General features: G+C 46.5%; 1 protein-coding gene across 3 annotated transcripts in view; it reads left to right on the forward strand.

Moving 5' to 3' along the window:
• Positions 1-1,068: 1,068 nt before the first annotated feature.
• SLC1A2 (solute carrier family 1 member 2) overlaps positions 1,069-20,547 on the forward strand; it is a 96,109-nt gene continuing 76,630 nt past the window's right edge. Inside the window, exons 1-2 of one of the 3 annotated variants that reach the window (XM_075152373.1) lie at positions 1,069-1,511; positions 3,452-3,653. Coding sequence is in view for 1 of the 3 variants with exons in the window: in XM_075152372.1 (XP_075008473.1) it covers positions 1,495-1,511 (17 nt within the window). In the remaining 2 variants the exon portion in view is untranslated. Of the gene's footprint in view, positions 1,512-3,451; positions 3,679-20,547 lie in introns of all 3 variants that reach the window. The other 2 variants (XM_075152374.1, XM_075152372.1) reach the window with 2 other exon arrangements.

Genomic DNA, 20,547 nt, shown 5'->3' on the forward strand with positions numbered 1-20,547 from the left:
CCCGCCAGGCCGCGGCCACGCGCGGCGTCCCCCGGCGGGGCGGGGCGGGGCGGGGCGGTGCTGAGGGGCGCGGCGGCGGCGGGCGGTGCAGGTAGGGCCGCGGCTCGGGGCGGGCCCGGGCCCGGGCGCGGTCGAGGGCGGTGCGAGCGGGCAGGGGGCGCGGGGAGGTGCTGCGGCCGGCCGCGGCGGCGCGGGGCTAGGCCAGGCCCGGCGCGCCCAGGCGCTGCTCCGCGGTCAGGCTGAGCCTGCGGGCACGCCGCCGCCGGGCCTCGCCGCCCCGGCCGGGGTCCCGCCGCGCCGGCAGGTGGGGCCTCCGCCGCGGCGTCGCCCCCGCCTCTCCGGCAGGGGGCAGCACCGCCCGCGCCGCCGCCGGGCCGCGCCGGGGCCCCGCGCACTCGGTGCGGCCGCGCCGCGCCCTGCTTGTCCCCGAGGACGGGCGGCCCCGCTCGCCGCCCGCCACGGCCTTTAGATGCCGCCGCGGCCGGCAGCCAGCCCCGGGCTCTCGCGAAGGGCTGAACGGGCCCGGCCCGGCGACGGGCGGCCGCCCAGCGCCGTGCCGGGCCCTGCAGCCTCGGGAGGCCGCCGCCGCGGCGTGGCGGGGCAGGTGCCTCGGCTGCGGGGGGCGCGGCCCGGCAGGCGGGGGGCGGGCGGCGTGCCCCTCGGCCGGGCGGGCTGCGGGCTCTTCTCGTGCCGGAGTGCCGGCCCGCTCGCCAGGGTACATGAGGGGCATGAGGTGGCAGCCAGACATCCACCGGTGGGGTGTGTGTCTGTCTGTGTGTCTGTGTGTGAGATCCGCTTCTTCCTGTCGCTCCCGGCCGGCTCCCCGGAGTCCGGGCGCGCCCTCTCGGTGCGGAGGGCCGAGCCTGCCCCGGGGAGGCGGTGGTGGTCCCCGGCGAGCGGGGCAGGTCGCGGTCGGCAGCGCCCGGCCCTCCCCCTGCGAGGGGCTCGCCGCCCCCCCCTCCTCCCCTCCCCGCTTCTGTCAAGGAGCGGTTGGGGGGATTTATAGGAGTAACAACGGCTCGTGATGTCAGCCCGTGCCTAAAATAGAGAGGGATAGACTGCAAATCCACGGCTCGAGGGCTAAAACCTTCCAATCCAGCCTCAGCCAACGCCGCGCCGATGTGAAGTCACCCCCACCTCTCGCACACGCACACGCACACGCACACACAGGCACCCCACGGCGAGGGGAGGGCGCCGGGGATCGCAGCCCAGGTGCCAGGACCTCCTCGCCCCGCCGGCCACTGCCGGGCGGCCGCGGGGCAGCAGCGCCGGTCCCCGGGCACGGAGAGCGCTCGCCGGGGCGGCGGTGGGTGGGGGAGAGCCGAGGAGCGGAGCTGCCGGATCCTCGCCCTGCGGAGCCCCCAGGATTACAAGGAATTGCGTGCTCCTTCCCAGACGCGAGCGAGGGTTATCCTAAAGAGCCAACCTCCTTCGCACCCTCCTGTCCAAAATAATCCCTTGGACTCTTGAGAAGACAGGGGGGCTGTCGGGACCATGGCATCGACAGAAGGGTGAGGGGGACCGTCTCTTGGGAGGGAGGAACGGGAGGATGAGGGGGGGTCCGGCATTGTGCTTTTGGTAACAGTTTCCTGTCATCTGCTTCATTGTTAATCCTTGCCCCTCGCCATTACCTAACGGAATAATTAGGGAGCAAGAGGAAACGAGAAGCAGACGAACCCCATTTAGGAGAGGGAGAGAGAGAAGGAAAAAAGAATTTCAAATATGAGCCACTGGAAAGGTTTTGTTTTTTTCCTGCCATCACTTCTTTATTTAACCCCTGGAGGGCAGATCAAGCTTAAACCACCTGCCTGAAAGAAGAGTCCAAGTGAATGGTTAACTCGGAGGTGGTGGTGGGAGCCACCTCCTAAATATAATAATAATAAAAAATAGTTCAAGAAGAATCGAGGAGCTGTCCCCCCACCCGCCCCTTAAAAAGGCAACAAACAAATCCAACTTCTTGAGGAGTTTTGCAATTTTACAGTTTTGTGCCAAATGCATTACAGTGCTAGCAAGAGAAATGCTGGTAAGGGCGAAGGGTTATACAAGAGGCTTTAAAGAAAAGCAAACACCGTTCAGCCCTGGTAGCGTCCCTTGGAAGGAAACCTTTCTCCCTATCTGTGACAGGATTGTGAGGATCAGCTGCTTCGTCGCTTTGATGGGGCTAGGGGCTTGTTCAGTTTACAGAGTAACTGGTAGTAGGAAAGAAAATAAAAAGTTTCTTTGATCTCTGGTTGCCCTCTTAGAATACTGGCTAGTATTAGACTGCATCTGGTGTGAGCTTCCCCTTTATCCCTGGATGTTGTCAGGTTGTATCAGCATGATCTGCTCGGGATAGGACTCTCTGAGGACAGTGTGCAAAAGGAAGCTCTGTTTATATTGCTTTTGTGTCTCTCAGGCTGAAAGACTTGCTGAGCTGATTTAAATAACCCGACACATGTCTGGGAGGGTGTGCACGCAAATGTCCCATTACCTGGACAAAGGAAGGAACTGGCTCTCTGCGGAGTGGCCCACAAGCAGTTGGCTTGGGACGAGTGGAAGGTTAGAAGGTATTAGCTTTGGTTTCTTTAGAAAAAGGACAATTCCCCAGGTCTGTCAGAGGGCAAATCTGTGGGGCTCTTCTGGCTCTTCACGGGACTGTGACAGAGGTAACTAACTGAGTGTTTGCTACTGCCTTGCCTTGGCAGGGAATTTCTGCTCCAAATTTGTACATTCCTGTTTTGGTAGCAGCCCAGCAGTTTAATGTGCCCTGTAGCATTTCCTCTGACAATGAAATCACTTAACTAGATACTGTCAACAAATAATTGGAGCCACAAGGAAGAAACTCGGAGATGGAGGAACCAGCCTACATGCCTAGGGTTGCAGCTCTGTCTTCTCTGTCCCTTCTGTATCCTTGGACTACCCCAACTTTCGTTCCCCTCTGGGTGCTCCGGTCACCTGCTGTTTTCATTTCCACATAAGGTGGCTGTAGGGGTCTATGCTTGTTTCGCCCCGGTGCGATCTGTTGGGCAGGGGTTTAATAAGAGGAGACGTGACGAGAAGTGGCTGTCTTAGAGGGATTTGTCAACTTTGGATGAAAGGAGATTTTAAGCGTATGTAGAAAGAGAGGTGCTTTTAAAAGAAGTTGGCTGAACAGGTGGGCTAAAAAAGATCAGAGCGCCAGAAACAGAAAGGCTTCAATAGATGCATGCTTTTGCTTTCCTTGCTGGACAGAGCTAAATTGTCAAGGTGAGAAAAGAAACAAAAAGTTTACGCTTTGCTTTTGAACTTTTTAGGAGACTTACCTAGACTAAGACAAGCTGAAACTGTTTATTTGGTATGATTCAACTAGTGCTTGGCGATAGCTGAAGGAGGTGTGGAGAACAAGTTGAGTGGGAAACATTTCACTTGTCAATCCCTTTTTACCAGTGAGAACTTCTTCCAAAACTGAATTGTCATCTTTCCCTCTCCTCAGGTAAAAAGCTGAGGATGGAGATAAGCTTTACACTCTGGACTAAAGGTCAGCAAACTCAGGCACCATAAGGATCATCAGGGAAAGTGAATACTGACCAGACCTTGTTCAAGAAGGGCTTTCCACCAGCACTGGCACAGTGGGAAAAAGGTAGCAGAAAGTGCCCGTCGCTGCGAGCAGAGGAGTGTATCTCAGGCACACACAGGTACATGGAGAAAGACCTGCTGGAGGTGGGGACAAACTGTATGCACTCCAGGTTTATGTCTGGTGGCTCTGGGGATGTTCAGATAGATATGTTAGTCGAGATCTAAAGGCTTTATTTTGTTGTGATAGAACTACTCCAACCACAGTCATTTTGCATATTTCTCCTCTAATTCTAATTTCTCAGGGGAGCTTACATAAAATCTCCAAAGTGGGGATGTCAGGGGTGTGACAGGATACTTGACAAACAACAGAAGGCCCCAATATATACATAGGGGAAGGCAAATCTGTATTCCATTATTAAGAAGTAGTGGTCACTTAGAGCCAGGATTTGCTAGGAAAGATTTCCTTGTCTGCGCATTTCCAGGCATTATTTTTTTCTTTCAATGTCTTATTTGGTTAAGCTTATCCATGTATGGAAATTTGCTGCCCAAATCTTTCTGTTCCAAAAGGATGGTGCACAACGGGAAACTTCAATCGGTTGAAAATGAGAAAGGAAATGTCCCCCAACATGGCAAAATCAGACCCGTGTGTCTTCTGATTCTATCTTGTTGTAGTTCCAGCTAGCAGGGCTTTGGCTTACTGTTGAATACACCGTCTGTATGTTGACTGTTAAGTCCCCTGATACAGATCTCATTACCAAGATGGATTTTTGGTGTTTAGCTGGTGCTGAAAACAGAAAACCGCAAGTTCAAGGAGGAAGGGCTAGAACCGAGTCTTGGTACTGTTCAGGGTTGCTTGTTTTTATGTTGTTTAAACATCCTCTGCTGGCCATGACTGCAGACAGAGTGCTGCTGGGAGAAGTGGCCTTCTGATCTATGCCGGCATCACCTTTTGTGAGTCCTTAGCGTGGTTCAAAGATCCAGTGACATTAGTTCATACTCACAGATTGTGGTGTCTGGCATAGGGCTCAGTATGTGGTGGGTTGAACCTATGGAGACTTAACCGCAGCAGAGCATTTAAGCATTTCCTTTGCTTTTTCAGGGTCTGAGAGGACCTAAAGGTTAAATGAGATTGACTCTGATCCAATTGATGCCCATGCTTGCCTTCAGACTTTTGAGCAAAGTCCTGAACATCTTGCTTCACATGGTTTTGTTATGGCTCTCATTTCTCTCTTTAGTGTTACTGTTTTGAAAGGGAAAGAATGCAATACCTTGCTACTGTTTTTTTTTTTTTAAAAAACACATTTGTATAACCTAGAGATAGGTTTTAGACGTTAAATCAGCATGCGACTTTGTAAATTAAATACTAAACTTTGAGTGTTTATTTATTTTACCTATTTGAGTGATGCTGTTTTAGATAGTCTAAAAATCTAGAGACGCGTCTGTATTTTGTATACCTTTGAAGAGTGGGAGTTTCAGGTGTGAAGTCTGCGTTTGGGTCTGTTCCTTCAAGAATATAGCCACTAGGAGACACTATCACTGCATCTATAGTAGTAAATTAAACAGAGGCAGAGCAGGTGTCTGAGCCAGGAGCTCAACCCGCTGTGTGCAGGTCAGCCTCAGAGCAGTCCCGCCATGGCTTTGGCCAGGCAGCCCTCGCCCAGTTCACAGGCATGGTTAAGGAGTCAGCGTGGGCTGGTGGCCATTCCCAGTGGGTAGTTTGGATGTGGTCACCATATTTTGGAGAGTTTAATAATAGATACGGGTTCTTCCATTTCCGTTGGTCTCAGTGGTACAGAACAGTCCCAGGGCGGGTTTATGAAAAGAACAAAGATGTTACCCTTATGGATATATGGTACACAGTTAACAGGCAAGTCTGTGTGTGCATGTGTGTATGCACCCTGCCACAAAATAAATCTAGTGAAGGGAAATAGTACGCTGAAACATTATTATGTTTGAAAATACAAAAGTCTGGGTAATTGCTTAGCGTGATTTGATTAGTGAAATAGTTGTAAGTGCTTCACAATTTTATGTACACAATATAAATGGTGCTTATGTAATATGAAATGGCATGGATGCAGAGCTCCCATTCTGTTCAGAGTAGCAGATATACTGCATGCAAGCTACAGAGATCCCTTTCTTGATATTTGACTTTACCGATATCTCACTTAACAGGAAAAAAAACCCAAACCAAAAAACCCCAGCTGTGGTCCATTCCTCCTCTCCAAACTTGATTGTTCCTACATTCTTCTTCTATAGATACTCTCTGTCTTCATCCCAAGTTTCACTGTCTGAAATTACAGTTCCACGGTCATGAATACGGTTTCTCTGTACTACCTGATCACCAAACAATACTAGTTTGGTCCAGATCAGGGAGCATATGATTTGATTTCTCTAAAATTAGCCACAACATATAGATGGAACTTACACAGGTTTTATACTAGCTGTAGAAAGATGATTATTAGTCAATTCAACATAAAGTTAACACAGGAGGCACAAATAATAAATACCTTACCTGGCATCAAGCCCTGTGGATGCAAGTTAACCTGTCAACATTTTTTGAACAAATTTGAACCTTAAGAATTAATTTATTCTACAGGATTAGTGTTTTAGTCATGCGGCTGTGGTGGTTTTGGATCTTGGAGTAGGAGTCCTAAAGCCATTTGCTGCATTGTCAAGACAAAGCCTGAAAGGGAGATTGCCAACACATATTATACGCCTAGCCCAGAGACAACAGGACACACCTAGGTGAGTCAGAAAAACTAGCTTTGCATTTCATGGTAGGGTTCAGGCACCTACAGGAAAGTGGGTTTTCAGGATCTGCCACAATATGTACAACAAGCACACCCACAGATTTCTTGTCATCTGAGTTTTTACTCTGTAATTTACCCACAAAATTCCTCTAAATGGAAACTTGATGAAATGTGCTGGCACAAATGTTTAGATACTTCAGAGGATGAAATCCTCCAAGTGCTCTCACTGTTATTTTTATGCAGGATTTGAACAGCACTGACTCAGGATGGAGATGTTTTACCCTATGCTCTTTCTCAGACATTCTGTGGGACAGATGGAGTGGATGTAGCCTATTAATTAGACATATCAGCTGTGGCTCTGACCTCATTTCACTGTTGTCGATTGCAAATCTCTCATTGATTTCAATCAAAATAGAGCTATCTGTAGAAGATAACTCATGTTCCTTAAAACTAATCTGATGACATGATAGTTCTCAAACCTTCAGTTTGGCCTTGAGCTACACTTTCAAAAAGTGGTTGTCACCTAGACATTAACTCCTTTTTTCTACATATCTAGATCCTTATATAGACACACAAGAATTAAAGTACTTCTTATAAAGTCTACAGGGGCTTATTTATTCTGAACTTTTTGGAAAAAGGAGGTCATAGTATTAGATATACAAAGGCTAAAGGGAGATAATGCTTCCTTAAAAAATGGCTAAAGTTTTCAAAAGTCTTGCCTTACTGTGGCTTTCCGTGAGATAAATAAACACATAAACACACTCTCCTCCACGAACATATATGCAGATGTATATGTACAAGTGCACTAAGAACTCAGCATACAAAGCAGTACTGTGTTTCTATACTAGCAAATTACTGCATTTAATTTTTCTTCTTCGCCTTCCTGTTTCCCCTTGATGTACAAGCTATCGCAACCAAGATCGCTAGTAACTGTAAATTTGTGAGCAGTGTTTAAAGGGTCACAGTTTTCCAGTTAAAAAAGGCTGTCATTAAAATTCCATCCTGTTTCACCTGCGTAGCAGTGTGGCTGGCATGCAGTTTCCTTCTCGGTGTACAGGACAGGGAGTGCCGGGGCTGCGTATGCGGGGGGACACGAAGCCCACACTAGCCCTAGCCTGCAGTGCCAGGCTATCTCTGCAAAGGGTTGTCTTCGTACAGGAGCAAGCTGTGTGCTCGGGAGGGGTGTGGAGGGGAGGCACAGTGATAACAAGTGGGCCTTCATCTTCGGTACCTTCTCATTTAATACCTTTTCATTTTCTGATTTAATTCCCTTCCCCAGCCCAATGTGTTGCAATACTTGCTATTTATAACAAATAATTGTATGAGTTCTTGAAAACACTGGTTGGATCTGTCAAATCCATCATCTCTGTTATTGTCCATCTGCTAATGAAAACTCCTCTTTCGCCAAGTCAGTACAATATTTCACACTTTTAGCTTCCAGCTTGTTAGTTTAAAATGCTATTTCCAGAGGCATACAAGTTATAAAAATAAGTGCGCTTTTATATATTTAATCCTACTTCTATATTAATTTCAAAGCCTCTCAGTGTGCTTAAATCTTTAAGACAATTAGCTACAATACATGTCTCGGTGCTTGGGAAAGATAACAGAGTAGGTTCAAAGATCATCATGTTTTCTAACTTTTATCTAGAACATATTTGATCCTGTGTAAGCAATTCCAAACTGGGGATCCCCTTACAAGGAAGAATAGAGAAGAACCAAGGCATAGAAGAATTAAGGAACACTCCTGCTAATTAGAGGCATCTTTAGGAGAACAGCATGAAATTCAAAAAATGCCGTATTTCAGGTTCACCGACATGTCTGTCTGAGAAATCAAATTCATTGAAGTGTTTTAAAGAAAAGAAAGTGGAAGGGGAATTTAAAAACAAAAAACATTTAATTTTTACTTTTCAACAATAAATGCTTAGTTTCAGCCCAGACATTTTCATTTCAAACCTATTTTTCAATTGAAAAAAAGGTCAATGAAAAAAGGAAGATTAAAATGAAATGGCAGGGGCTCCAATACAAAGGAAAACACTTCACTGTGTAAATAATTAAGTAAACATTTTGGGTTGACTAAAGCAATATTTGTCTTTTTTTTGTGTTGTTTTTTTTTTGTTTTGCTGACAAACTCTAAACATACCTTTTTTAGTGTGACTGCAACTGATCTATTTCTTGACTTTTTAAAAATATAAACACCAAGTCAAAAATCAGTAATTTTTCCACGCTGCTTTCTGCTCTGTAGCCTTTTTTACTATTTTCTCAACACATGAGTTAAACTCAGAAATAGCCTATAGGCATTTAAATTTAAATAGAATCATAGAATCATAGAATAGTTTGGGTTGGAAGGGACCTTTAAAGGTCATCTAGTCCAACCCCCCTGCCGTGGGCAGGGACATCTTCAACTAGATCAGGTTGCTCAGAGCCCCGTCCAACCTGACCTTGGATGTTTCCAGGGCTGGGGCATCTACCACCTCTCCGGGCAGCCTGTGCCAGTGTTTCACCACCCTCATTGTAAAAAATTTCTTGCTTATATCTAGTCTAAATCTACCCTCTTTTAGTTTAAAACCATTACCCGTTGTCCTGTTGCAGCAGGCCCTGCTAAAAAGTCTGTCCCCATCTTTCTTATAAGCCCCCTTGAAGTACTGAAAGGCTGCAATAAGGTGTCCCTGGAGCCTTCTCTTCTCCAGGCTGAACAACCCCAACTCTCTCAGCCTTTCTTCATAGGAGAGGCGTTCCATCCCCCTGATCATTTTTGTGGCCCTCCTCTGGACCCGCTCCAACAGGTCCATGTCCTTCTTATGTTGGGGGCCCCAGAGCTGAATGCAGGGGGGGGTCTCACGGGAGCAGAGTCGAGGGGCAGAATCGCCTCCCTCGTCCTGCTGACCACGCTGCTTTTGATGCAGCCCAGGAGACGGTTGGCCTTCTGGGCTGCGAGCGCACATTGCTGGGTCATGCCCAGCTTTTCATCCACCAGTCCCCCCAAGTCCTTCTCGGCAGGGCTGCTCTCAATCCCTTCATCCCCCAGCCTGTATTGCTAGTGGGGGTTGCCCCGACCCAGGTGCAGGACCTTGTACTTGGCCTTGTTGAACCTCATGAGGTTCACATGGGCCCACTTCTCGAGCTGTCCAGGTCCCTCTGGATGGCATCCCGTCCCTCAGGCGTGTCAACCGCACCACTCAGCTTGGTGTCATCTACAAACTTGCTGAGGGTGCACTCGATCCCACTGTCTATGTCATTGATGAAGATATTAAACAGTACTGGTCCCACTATGGACCCCTGCAGGACACCACTCATCACCGATCTCCATCTGGACATTGAGCCATTGACGACTATCCTCTGGATGCGACCATCCAACCAATTCCTCATCCACTGGACAGTCCACCCATCAAACCCATATCTCTCCAATTTAGAGAGAAGGATGTTGTGGGGGACCGTGTGAAAGGCCTTACAGAGGTCCAGATAGATGACATCCGTAGCTCTTCCCTTTTCCACTGATGTAGTCACTCCATGATAGAAGGCCGCTAGATTGGTCAGGCAGGACTTGCCCTTGGTGAAGCCATGCTGGCTGTCTTGAATCACCTCCCTGTCCTCCATGTTCCTTATCATAGCTTCCAGGAGGATCTGTTCCTTGGCACAGAAGTGAGGCTGACAGGTTGGTAGCTCCCAGGGTTCTCCTTTCTAATTTTTTTAAAATGGGTACAATGTTTCCCTTTTTCCAGTCACCAGGGACTTCACCTGACTGCCTTGACTTTTCAAATATCATGGAGACTGGCTTGGCAATCAGCCAGTCCCCTCAGAACTCTGGGATGCATCTCATCAGGTCCCACAGACTTATGTGTATGTTCAGGTTCCTCAGGTGGTCACGAACCTGATCTTCTCTTACAGTGGGAGGGACCTTGCTCCCCCTGTCCCCATCTTGTGGTCCATCCACTTGAGAGGTGTGGGAAGAGAGGTTGCCAGTGAAGACTGAGGCAAAAAAGGTTTTCGAGAACCTCAGCCTTCTCCTCGTCCATTGTTACCAGTTTGCCAGTCTTGCTTATCGGGGGGGTACACTCTCTTCGACCTTCCTTTTCTGGCTGACATACCTGTAGAATCCCTTCTTATTATTCTTTGCATTCCTTGCCAAGTTCAGCCCCAGCTGCACCTTGGCCTTCCTGACCCCATCCCTGCACAACCCGGCAGCGTCCCTGTACTCTTCCCAGGATACCTGTCCCTGCTTCCACTGCCTGTGCATTTCCTTCTTGTCCTTTAGTTTGACCAGCAGGTCTTGACTCATCCATGCCTGTCTCTTGCCTTCCTTTCCTGATTTCTTACACCTGGGGATCGAGAGCTCTTGCGCTTTAGGGAAAGCGTCCTTAAAGATCTGCCAGCTCTGTTCTGCTCCCTTGTTCCTGAGGGCGATTTCCCAGGGGGTCCTATTGTCCTATTCCTTGAACAGCTGGAAGTTTGCTTTTCTAAAATTCAGGGTCCTGACTTTACTCCTTGCCTGACCCATATCCTTCAGGACTGTGAAGTCCACCAGAACTCAGTGCATGATCACTGCAGCCCAGGCTGCCTCATCTTGACATCACCAATTAGCTCACTTGCATTGGTGACCAACAGGTCCAGTATCGCATCCCCTCTGGTAGGGCTGTCTATTATCTGGCTTAAGAAGTTATACTCAGTGCATTCCAGGAGTCTCCTGGATTGCCTAGAGCTCGCTGTGCTACTTTTCCAGCAGGTGCCGGGGTGGTTGAAGTGCCCCAGCAGGATAAGAGCCTGCGAGTGCGATGCCTCCTGTAGGAGTAAGAAGGCTTCGTCAATAGGGTCCCCTTGATTGGGTGGCCTGTAGCGGACACCAACCACAAGGTTCCCTTTGTTGCCTTGGTCGCTAATTCTTACCCATAAGCTTTCAACCTGCCTGTGGCTATTCTTCAGAGACAGCTCTCCACACTCTATCCATTTCTTGATGTAGAGGGCAACCCCTCCACCCCTCGTTCCTTGCCCGTACCTTCTGAACAGCCTGTAGCCATTGATAGCTGGACTCCAGTCATGGGATGTGTCCCACCAAGTTTCAGTAACGGCAACTAGGTAGTAGCTTTCTAGCAGCACGGTGGCTTCCAACTCCTCCTGCTTGTTGCCCATGCTGCGTGCATTGGTGTGGAGGCACTTCAGCTGGGCTGTCAGCCGTGTCACCTTAGAGGAACACCCCTTAATTCCTTTGAGGTATTTCACTGGTGTTTCCCTGTTGGCTCCTATTACCTCAGGAGCCCCTGGCTCATCTCTGTAAGACTTCAAGTGTGCTCCAGTGTAGCCAGCACGTCTCAGAGCAACTGTCTGAGGGCCCTCGCTAGCACTCTGTCCCTCTAACTTTGGCGAGTCATCCCACAGCTTGTCACGGGCAAGCCTGATATTATCCCCCTTCCTCCTTCAAGTCTAGTTTAAAACTCTGTCAGTGAGCCCTGCTAGCTTGTGAGCAAAGACCCTCTTCCCCCTTTGAGAAAGGTGAATCCCATCTGATGCCAGGAGGCCTGGTGCCATGTAGACCATCCCGTTATCGAAAAACCCAAAATTGTGGCGGTCACACCAGCCACAGAGCCATGTATTAATTGACTGGGTGCGTCTGTTTCTTCCAATGTCACTGCCTACAACTGGAAGGAGAGGGGAAAAAATAACCTGTGCTCCAGATTCCCTTACCAACCGTCCCCAGGCCCTGAAGACTCTTTTGATCGCCCCTGGACTACACGTTGCGGCTTCATCACCAGCCACATGGAAGAGCAGTAATGGGTAATAGTCCGAGGGCCGTACCAGGCTAGGAAGTTCCCTGGTGATGTCCTTAAGCCGAGCCCCAGGCAGGCAGCAGACTTCCCTAAGAGGAGGGTCTGTCCAGCATATTGGACCCTCTGTTCCCCTCAGAAGGGAGTCGCCTACAACTATAATATACATTATGTTTATATATGTGTGTGTGTACACATATATATGTATGCTTCATTGCTCCATTTCAGATACCGTCTCCTTTCTTCAACAGTTTTATTTAGTAGACTTTGCTGCTGTTTCTGTCATATCGGTGCATTTTAATTCCACCTCTGTCATATATTTCCACAGTAGTTTTTTGGCTTTCTCTTTTACCATGAGATATTTGTCTACTTCCTACACTTTCAGCCATCTTTGTTGTCATTCTTTTATTTGTAGTCCTTTGTAGCTTCTGTTTTGTCTTTTTTTAATAATAATTCTCTTTCCTGGTCACTAGACACTGACGATTCACCTAGGGTCTCTGAAGACAGCCAGTTGAGAAGAGGTTTTGCCAAGTCTCTGTGCTTCACTACTACTTCGTTTAGTTTGGAGTAAAATATTTTTTCTTCTCTGGCTGCATACAAAGGCATATCTGATTCTGTCTTCAGCTGGTTCACTGGTGTTGCTTCCAAAATTACCAGGAAGCTTTGAGCCTTTTCTCTGTCAATCTCAAAACCTGTTAGTGTATTTTGTGGTGTTGATTTTCACAACGACAGGTTTGCAGCATTGGTTTTTAATACTGGTAACCATATATAGGCATAGGGGCTGCCCGCCTGTCTCTGTTGGGTGGGCAGGATGCAACTGGCATTACCAAAGTCAAGGTCCTTGAGCTCCATCCAGGAACTGAGCTTTTTCTTACTCTGTGATAGCTTATTATCCACTGCATCCCCCAATAAGAAGATAATGGACACCACCTTTGAAGTAGATATTTTGGGGAAAGTTTAAATTTAATCAATCATCCCTTCAACATATCCAAAATTATCAGTGATGTATCCAAGTGTAAAATCTGTGTGAGTGAGAAGATGGTCAGTTTGGTACTAGAACGCTTAGAGAGGGCAGCAGTAAAACCTGCATTCGAACTGATACTTGCCAAAAGTGCAAATGCATTACTTTATCCCTGTACATCTACCCCAGGGAAGACAGGTAAACAGGTCTAAGGGGAGCTATAAGGAGTTCACATTTCTGTGTGAATCAAGTTAGTCTCTTAGCCCCACTGCCAAATTCGTGCTTCAAATCTGAGAGTGACTGCACCTCTGATTTACTTGTGGCCTCAAGCCATACCATGTGGTTTCCAGATGGTGGACTTCATCTCCCCCAAGGCAGGAACCCCTGGTGTTTGCCTTTCCAATCGTTCATTGTACTTTCCTCCTGTCATTTACTGTGCTAACCCCAGCAGCTGAGTTAAGTTTGGATCTTGGAGATTTGCTGTCTCGCAGGGACAATGACAGAGATCACCGGTAAACAAGTCACATGCCCGGCTAAGCTTCTGACACACTGCACGTCATTCGCAAAGGCTGTCTGGCAGGTGCTGTGCGCAAACCTGTCCGTTCCTACTCCTTCGGGCAAGTGTGTCTGATGCAGCACCCTCTTAGAGGGGTTGACTGACACCTCTGGTACATCTTTTCAACCTGGAGGAGCAACATGATTAGGGACCAGTTTCGATCCTGAAGGTGGTGTAACTGTATTAGCCTAGCATTGTATCCAGGCTAATGACTGCCTCTTAGCTGGGCTAATTAGCTTGAGCGCAGGAGAGCGCTAGTATGGATGTCCTGCGCTAGCACAGAGGCAGACATGGGTACCCTTTATGTCCCAGGTCAGGTCCATTCAGAGCCTGAAAGCCTGTTTCTCAACAGGTTTCTCAGTCCAAGGAAAAAAAGATCGATGTTATTTCTTCTACAGTATAAAAATTATGGCCAGCATTTGTGATTTTTACTAACCACCAGCCGTCTAGGACTGTGGCTTCCTTAATCTAAAAAAAATGCCAACACATATGTAACATAACTGGGGATATGAGAGTGGACTAGAGGCTCTCCAGAGGTCCCTTCCAACCTTAACTGTTCTGAGATTCTGTATACCACAAATACATGGTATCCAGCTGTCTCCATGTAGTATTTCACCATCCCTGGAAGTATTTAAAAGATGTGTAGGTGAGGCGCTTAGGGACATGGTGGTGTTGAGTTGATGGTTGGACTCGATGATCATAGAGGTCTTTTCCAACCTTAATGATTCTATGATTCCATGATTCTATCTTCATATCTCCATTCTTGGATACGGCTGTGATGCCATATACTGTACTACGTCCATGTTACTGATTTTTCATGAGTTTGGCTTCAGGCTATGTATACATGAATAATAGTCCAGCCCAACAGGAATAGTTGGTCCTGACAAGTCCACACTACACTGGTTAGTATGTGGCGAGCCTTAGGTGTGCTCCTAGAGTGCATGTCCTGGTGTAGCTCAATCCAAAAGTAATTCAGTGCATCTGCCCCAACACAGCTGCGCAATGCGAACCAGAGCGTAGCAGGTGGGCATTGTCAGGAAGTTCACTCCAGAAGCTCGCTCCTGATTCGGACTAAATTCCTAATATAAGTTTACCCTCAGTTGGTTACTGATACTCCTCAGGTAAGTGCTCCCCACTAGGCAGGTTCCTGGCAGGCTCTTGTCATCTTCTGGATGCTCATGTGCGTGCTGGCAGCACGGCCGCTTCTGCAGCCACAAGCCGAGATGCTGCCATGGCCTGTTGAGACATCAGCGTACGTAAGCCAGTAGCGAACAGTACTTGACCTACTCGTCGCGAGGAGCACAGACTGGGGCAAAGCATGGCTGGAGGTAAAGCATAGTCTCCAGTCATACAGAATGTGGAGGCTTCAGTTGCAAATTCATGCCAAACTTGCAGAGGGCTCTTGGCCCCATACAACGGCAGAAGCAACATACTGAGTATGTACGGTTGTAGTACACTTCCTCTGAGGCAGAAAGCTATCTCATTAATTAAGCATCTGGTCCTATCTGTGTAAGAACTATTCTTGCTATAGTAACTGAGAAAAGATTTGTCCTTAAAAGCACATATGTATATAAACACATGGCATCCCCACACACGTACACATATGGGAATTAATTAGCACCTGGCTGCTATTTATATCACAGCAATCTAGGACAGGAAGTGAAAAACAGATCAGAATCCCTCAGCCGACATTTTAGGGGGACTTACAACACGCAGATGGCAATGTCCCATGCTGGAAACTGCTAGGAGATACTCTTCCTATTGATATAAAAAGTGCCGGAGGAACCTTCACAGCTATGTAGGCCAAAAATGTTACAAAACCTGTCTCTCTGTAATACCAAAGCACCTCAGCAGGAAGCCTTCCGCTGCTTCCAGGATTAGCTGTTGCCTTCTTCTTGCTTTCTTTCCTGTCCCGTTTGCAGGCATATGTTCTCTGGTGGTCTGCTGAAGGGGGTCCCCAACAGCCCTTTCCAAGGGGAACCTGGAGGACCCCTCTGAGAGGCATAGTACTGGGCTCAAAGTTAAGGGCAGAAGGGCCCCATAGCAGTCACCGTCTCTTCAAGCGGGTTGCTGGAGTGTGTTGAGGAGCACATTCCTGTCTCCCTTTTCTGGGAACGGGTTTGTGTCACAGGGTGGCACCCTTGCAAACCGAATAAAGCTTGAACTCTCGCTGCAGCCTCTCTCCCTGGGTCAGGAAGGTCTAGGGGGTCTTCACCCTCAGTCAGTAACCGAGGCTTGAATGTCTTTCAGATGTTGATCCCCTGATTGTGCCTGGCTTGAAATCAGTGAATAGGTGGAAACACTTACTGGTCAGCGGGAAACAGATAAAATCCGTAAGGATGGTGTGGTTGTGTAAGCCCCATTTTTTTAAGTAACCTGGCAGTAGACGCAAAATCAGAGTGCAAAGAGTAAAATCCCAATATGTTGGTTGGTATTTATCATACCTGGTTATTTTTACCAAGACACTTTTTTTTTCCCCTTGATAATATTTAGCAATGAGATGTTACTATCAGTAGCAGTTAAGGATTTTGTGAAACAAAAACCAAGAATATACGTAGCTAAATTCAGACAGAAGGAATCCCGTTCTGGCTACCTGGATTCTTGCCAGCTTCCTGCCTAAGATGGTGGTATTGTGTTACCAAGTGCTCTTAAATAGTTATGTTATTTTGCCTTTCCACAAATGAAGTAGGCTGTTGAGTTTAGGTACCTCAGTTTCATAGTTGTGCATGCTTTGGAAGCCTCTGTGTCTTAGAAGATCAATCCGCTTGAGATCTTGATGTTCGTCATTGTGCTAGTGTCCTAAAGCCTGGGCTGGGGATCAGAGCCCAGCCGTACGTTAACTCTTACATACATTACAGAACAGACAGTTTTCTGCTTCGGAAAACCTCCACTCTCTTACAGAGATCCAGCAAACTGCTGCAGCGAGAGCGTGGCAGTGTTTATTACCGGAACTTCTTTGTGCGCTGTATTTTTCTAGCTAAAAAAAGACACCATCAGTTGTTATGGCCCTTTGACGTAGGGGCCCCGGTGAGAGCAGGAGTAAGGTGGAGTCCGAAACAACTCAACTTGTAGGTTTTATTTATTCACTAACCTACAGAGAAATGTTTCTAATTCAAAATAACAATGGTGTTAGGTAATCTGGATGTATTGTCCAAATCAGGCGAAAAGAATGCATTTTCCTATCTTGAGGGAATAGTAAAGATGTAGTCATAGAAAGGCTCGAATGCAGATGCTATTCAACCGGCATGTGAAACTGGTTCATTGCTTAGACTCCTTGACAAATTGACGTAACGGCAGTGCAGGATTGATATAATTGACTTGAAAAAGTGTTAAGTGACAGTTTAATTCTACTGGGTGGTTACAGTTCAGAATATTTTCTATTCAGGCTCTGCATTGAAGGTACAAAATGATTGTGATACCTGAATCAGTGTAGCAGCCGTCGTATCCCTCCTCCTCGTGCAAATACAGGAGGATTTCAGCAGTCAGCACATGTCTGAGATCACTACGCTGCTCCTGACAACCATTGCCTGCTGAGTGCTGGTGGCGATGGGAAGCAAGAGCTAGAGCCCTCACCTTAAAGCCGCCGGCTCTACATCTGCAGAGGGGACACTGAAAGTTGTCACTTGGAAGCTGGTCTCCTCTGAGGAGAGGAACCTGCCAGAACGGGGCAGGGGTTGGACAGGCACATTGAACAGGAGCTGCAGAAACAGCAGTTGGTGCCTGGAGGTCAGACTTGGCCTCAAGACTGAGAACTGAAATGGCGGGGGGAGGAGGAAATTAAAGACAGTCTTGTACCTGTGTGTTAATGCCTGGTAATTACCCTGGCTTACACAGTGACCATACATCATCCTCTGAGTGAAGTATTTCCATAATTTTAGACACCATAAGGAAATCACAGTAGCTGTCATATACTGTTTCTTCGTTATTTCCAAGAGAGAGAGAAAGGAAAGAGAAGGAAGATTTTAACTTCCAGCCAGTTTCCCTGCTATTTATATTCCTTCTGCCATCAAGAAAGACAGTAGTTTCGGCAACCTGCCTTCTCATCCATGGCATATCAAGGGCAGCCAAATTGAGGTGGTGTTTTTCCAGTCTATTTATTAGTAACACTGTGATACCAGAATGCCTAAGACGTGCCTCTTTGGGGCTAAAATGACATGTACAGAAAGATTAATGTCTCCTAATTTATCTTCCTGTCTAAAGAGAGAAATCGGAGACAGCTTAGGAGAAGTAATGGATTCTCATCTTTATAGATGGAGAGCTAAGGTGTGAGGTTTGCTCCCTGTCACACAGGAATCTGCAGCTGTGGATAGGACAGTTGTCCTGTCACCGTGGCCAGTCAGGTAATGCAAAACTATCTGTTTCTCACACTTTTCATCCCAGGTGATGTTGGTTGCCCCTTTGCTGCCTGACTAGAGCAGAAGGAGGCCAGATGAGGAGCTGAACTTGCTTCTTTGTGTGGACCTGCAGTGTCTTCCCTCTTTTTGCGAAAAGAAAATACCAGGTTGTCTTCAGATCTGTTGAATGGTTCGGGAATGCTTACATTCTCCTTTTGCTTTCTCTCATTTTTTTTTTTTCCCCTGAAGCTTAAAATGTCCGAAAACCTGACGACGACTATTTAATTTTAGAGGCAGACTGCATATCTCAAAACTGCTGTTTCTAAGCACTGTTGTGAAACTGATGTGTTTATTAACGGTGGCTGATTTGTAAAACTAGGCTTTTAGACATCAAAAGTACATACCTGAAGGATAGATAGGACATTTCCCAGTGCCAAATGTACATCAAAAGCCAGAATGGAAAGATCCTTATTGGCAGGTGACCAGCTTACCGCATTTCGCAAACCATCACTATTTGTTTTGCAGACTATTACAAAAAAGTACTACGGAAAAGGAAAGTCAAAACCTATCTGAAGCCGATGGTTTCTTTAACAGTTTCTGGCATAATGTGTCTTGTTTCAACAGGTAGATTCTTTCTCATGGCTTATGCTCTTGACATTAACTTCAGATTCTGCCTAGCAGGACAGAATAGCGGGAGACAGAAAAAAGTTAGTCTATCAGTTGAATAAGCAATTAGGTAAGCAAGATAACACCCCAGTAGGGCATTTTTACATGACAAAGTGTAAAAGAAGAACAGAATTGTGTGTTTTCTTGAAATTGGCCATAAACAATTATTGTCAACGGTCTTCCTTGTTTAAAGAAGATGCTCACACATCTACTGAGCCATAGAAGACATTTTTACATACAGACACATACTAAAACAAACACGTGCAAACATGCAGTCACTAGTACGTCCAAGTGGTGATCTGCCACCAAGTTGCCAGGACATAACTGAGAAACATGGCATAGGTTTAAACTGCCCCATTTGATATACTGCAAAATTTACATTAAAGTGGAGATGGCATAGCTATCGTTTGGTTTGTCTGTCTGGGTATTGCTGGTCTCAAAACACATTTCTTAAAGATTTATCAACAGATTCTCTCTGCTGCTTCACCACATCCTGAGTTCAGTGTAAAAGAAGTATTTGGGCTCCGTAGAAGTGATCTTCACAGCCCTATCCCTGTATAAATTAGAATATTCTAGCAGGTGCTTTAATTTTCAGCCTTTGGGATCATTTATAATGGTTAGTGAGTGTAGTAGATATCCTTATCTTGTATTTCCTTTGTCCAGAGTCTCTGGAGAAGGTGGTATAGGAGTTGGCTAAGCCATATCTGTATCTTTCAGTGTCTTCTCAGATGAGCATCCCTCTATCCAAGAATTACACTTTTAATTCCTTTTGAAATACTCAAATGATGTATGTGGAACAGAAAAGACTCCAGATTTTAGCCTTAAATCTAGTCCTCCTCTAAAATCCTTCAGTGTAGCTAATAGTCACCCCTGACAAGTTGTTCCACTGTTAGTGTTTTCAAACCATCAGCATTAACTTGCCATAGCGATTCATGTTTGTTTTTTCAAGTGCCATGAGGTCCCACAAAGATTAGGTGGATTAGCAGAAACAAAGTCAGAAAACAATAATAAGGCAGACAAAAAGGCGCAACAGATCCCATGCAGGCCTACAGTGTATAGCTGGAAAAATTACAGTAAATACCCACTGTAAAAAAAAATATAGCGAGTTAGCTTATCTGTTTTGTGGACAATACCGAATCTGATTTCACATTAAAAAAATCCACTCACAACTCAGCAAAGGATAACTTTCAGTGACTCCCCCAGCAGGGAGAGAGACGTCCTTTGTCTTACTGTTCAATGTTGGTCACAACAGTTGGTAGCCTCCACCTTTATCTATGGATTCCGTATCAGTGAGACCACTCAGGTATGTTTCAGTGTGTTTCAGATCAATGCACAGGTGTACATTCTATATGAAGATCTCAGAGTTTGTAAGTTTGTTTAAAATGCATCCTTCCAGGTCAGTGGCATCATGCATTATGAGTTTTCCTGTGCAGAAATGAAAAATGAGAAGTTAATATTTCACCATCTAATTATTATTTGCCCATAACACTTTTGTTATGTTTAGTTTCTTTTTTCTCCTATTCACTCATCCACATACAAAGTGGGAGTTTCCGACAGCTTGGTTAGTGTCCGTACGGATAGAGCTTGTACCAAAGACCCTACATGCACTGCACTCCTTGACGGTCCCTGGCAGGCTCAGTAATCAGACTCTCTCCTGTGAGTGTGTATTCTCAGTGACTGTGAGTGCAAATACCCACATGCAGGTGGACATCAGTGTTCACATGCAGCGTCCCACAAGTTTGCCCATACATTCTAGCATGCCTTAGACCTGAACATTTTTCACTCTCAATTTTTTGAACAGATCAAATAGTGACCCCCTGACAAAATCTGAAGTAAGATTTAACAGTTCTGGCTACCTGCTCTGTTCTGTTTACACTATAAGCCTCTATATAATATTTTTTCTTCAGACTATTGACAATAGTTGGTCACCTGAACTAGAATCAGACTTGATAGTTGCTAGAACTAATTCATGATACAAATGTCAGGTTTT

The sequence above is a fragment of the Calonectris borealis genome, chromosome 5 (genome assembly GCF_964195595.1).
Source record: "Calonectris borealis chromosome 5, bCalBor7.hap1.2, whole genome shotgun sequence".
Classification (NCBI taxonomy): domain Eukaryota; kingdom Metazoa; phylum Chordata; class Aves; order Procellariiformes; family Procellariidae; genus Calonectris; species Calonectris borealis.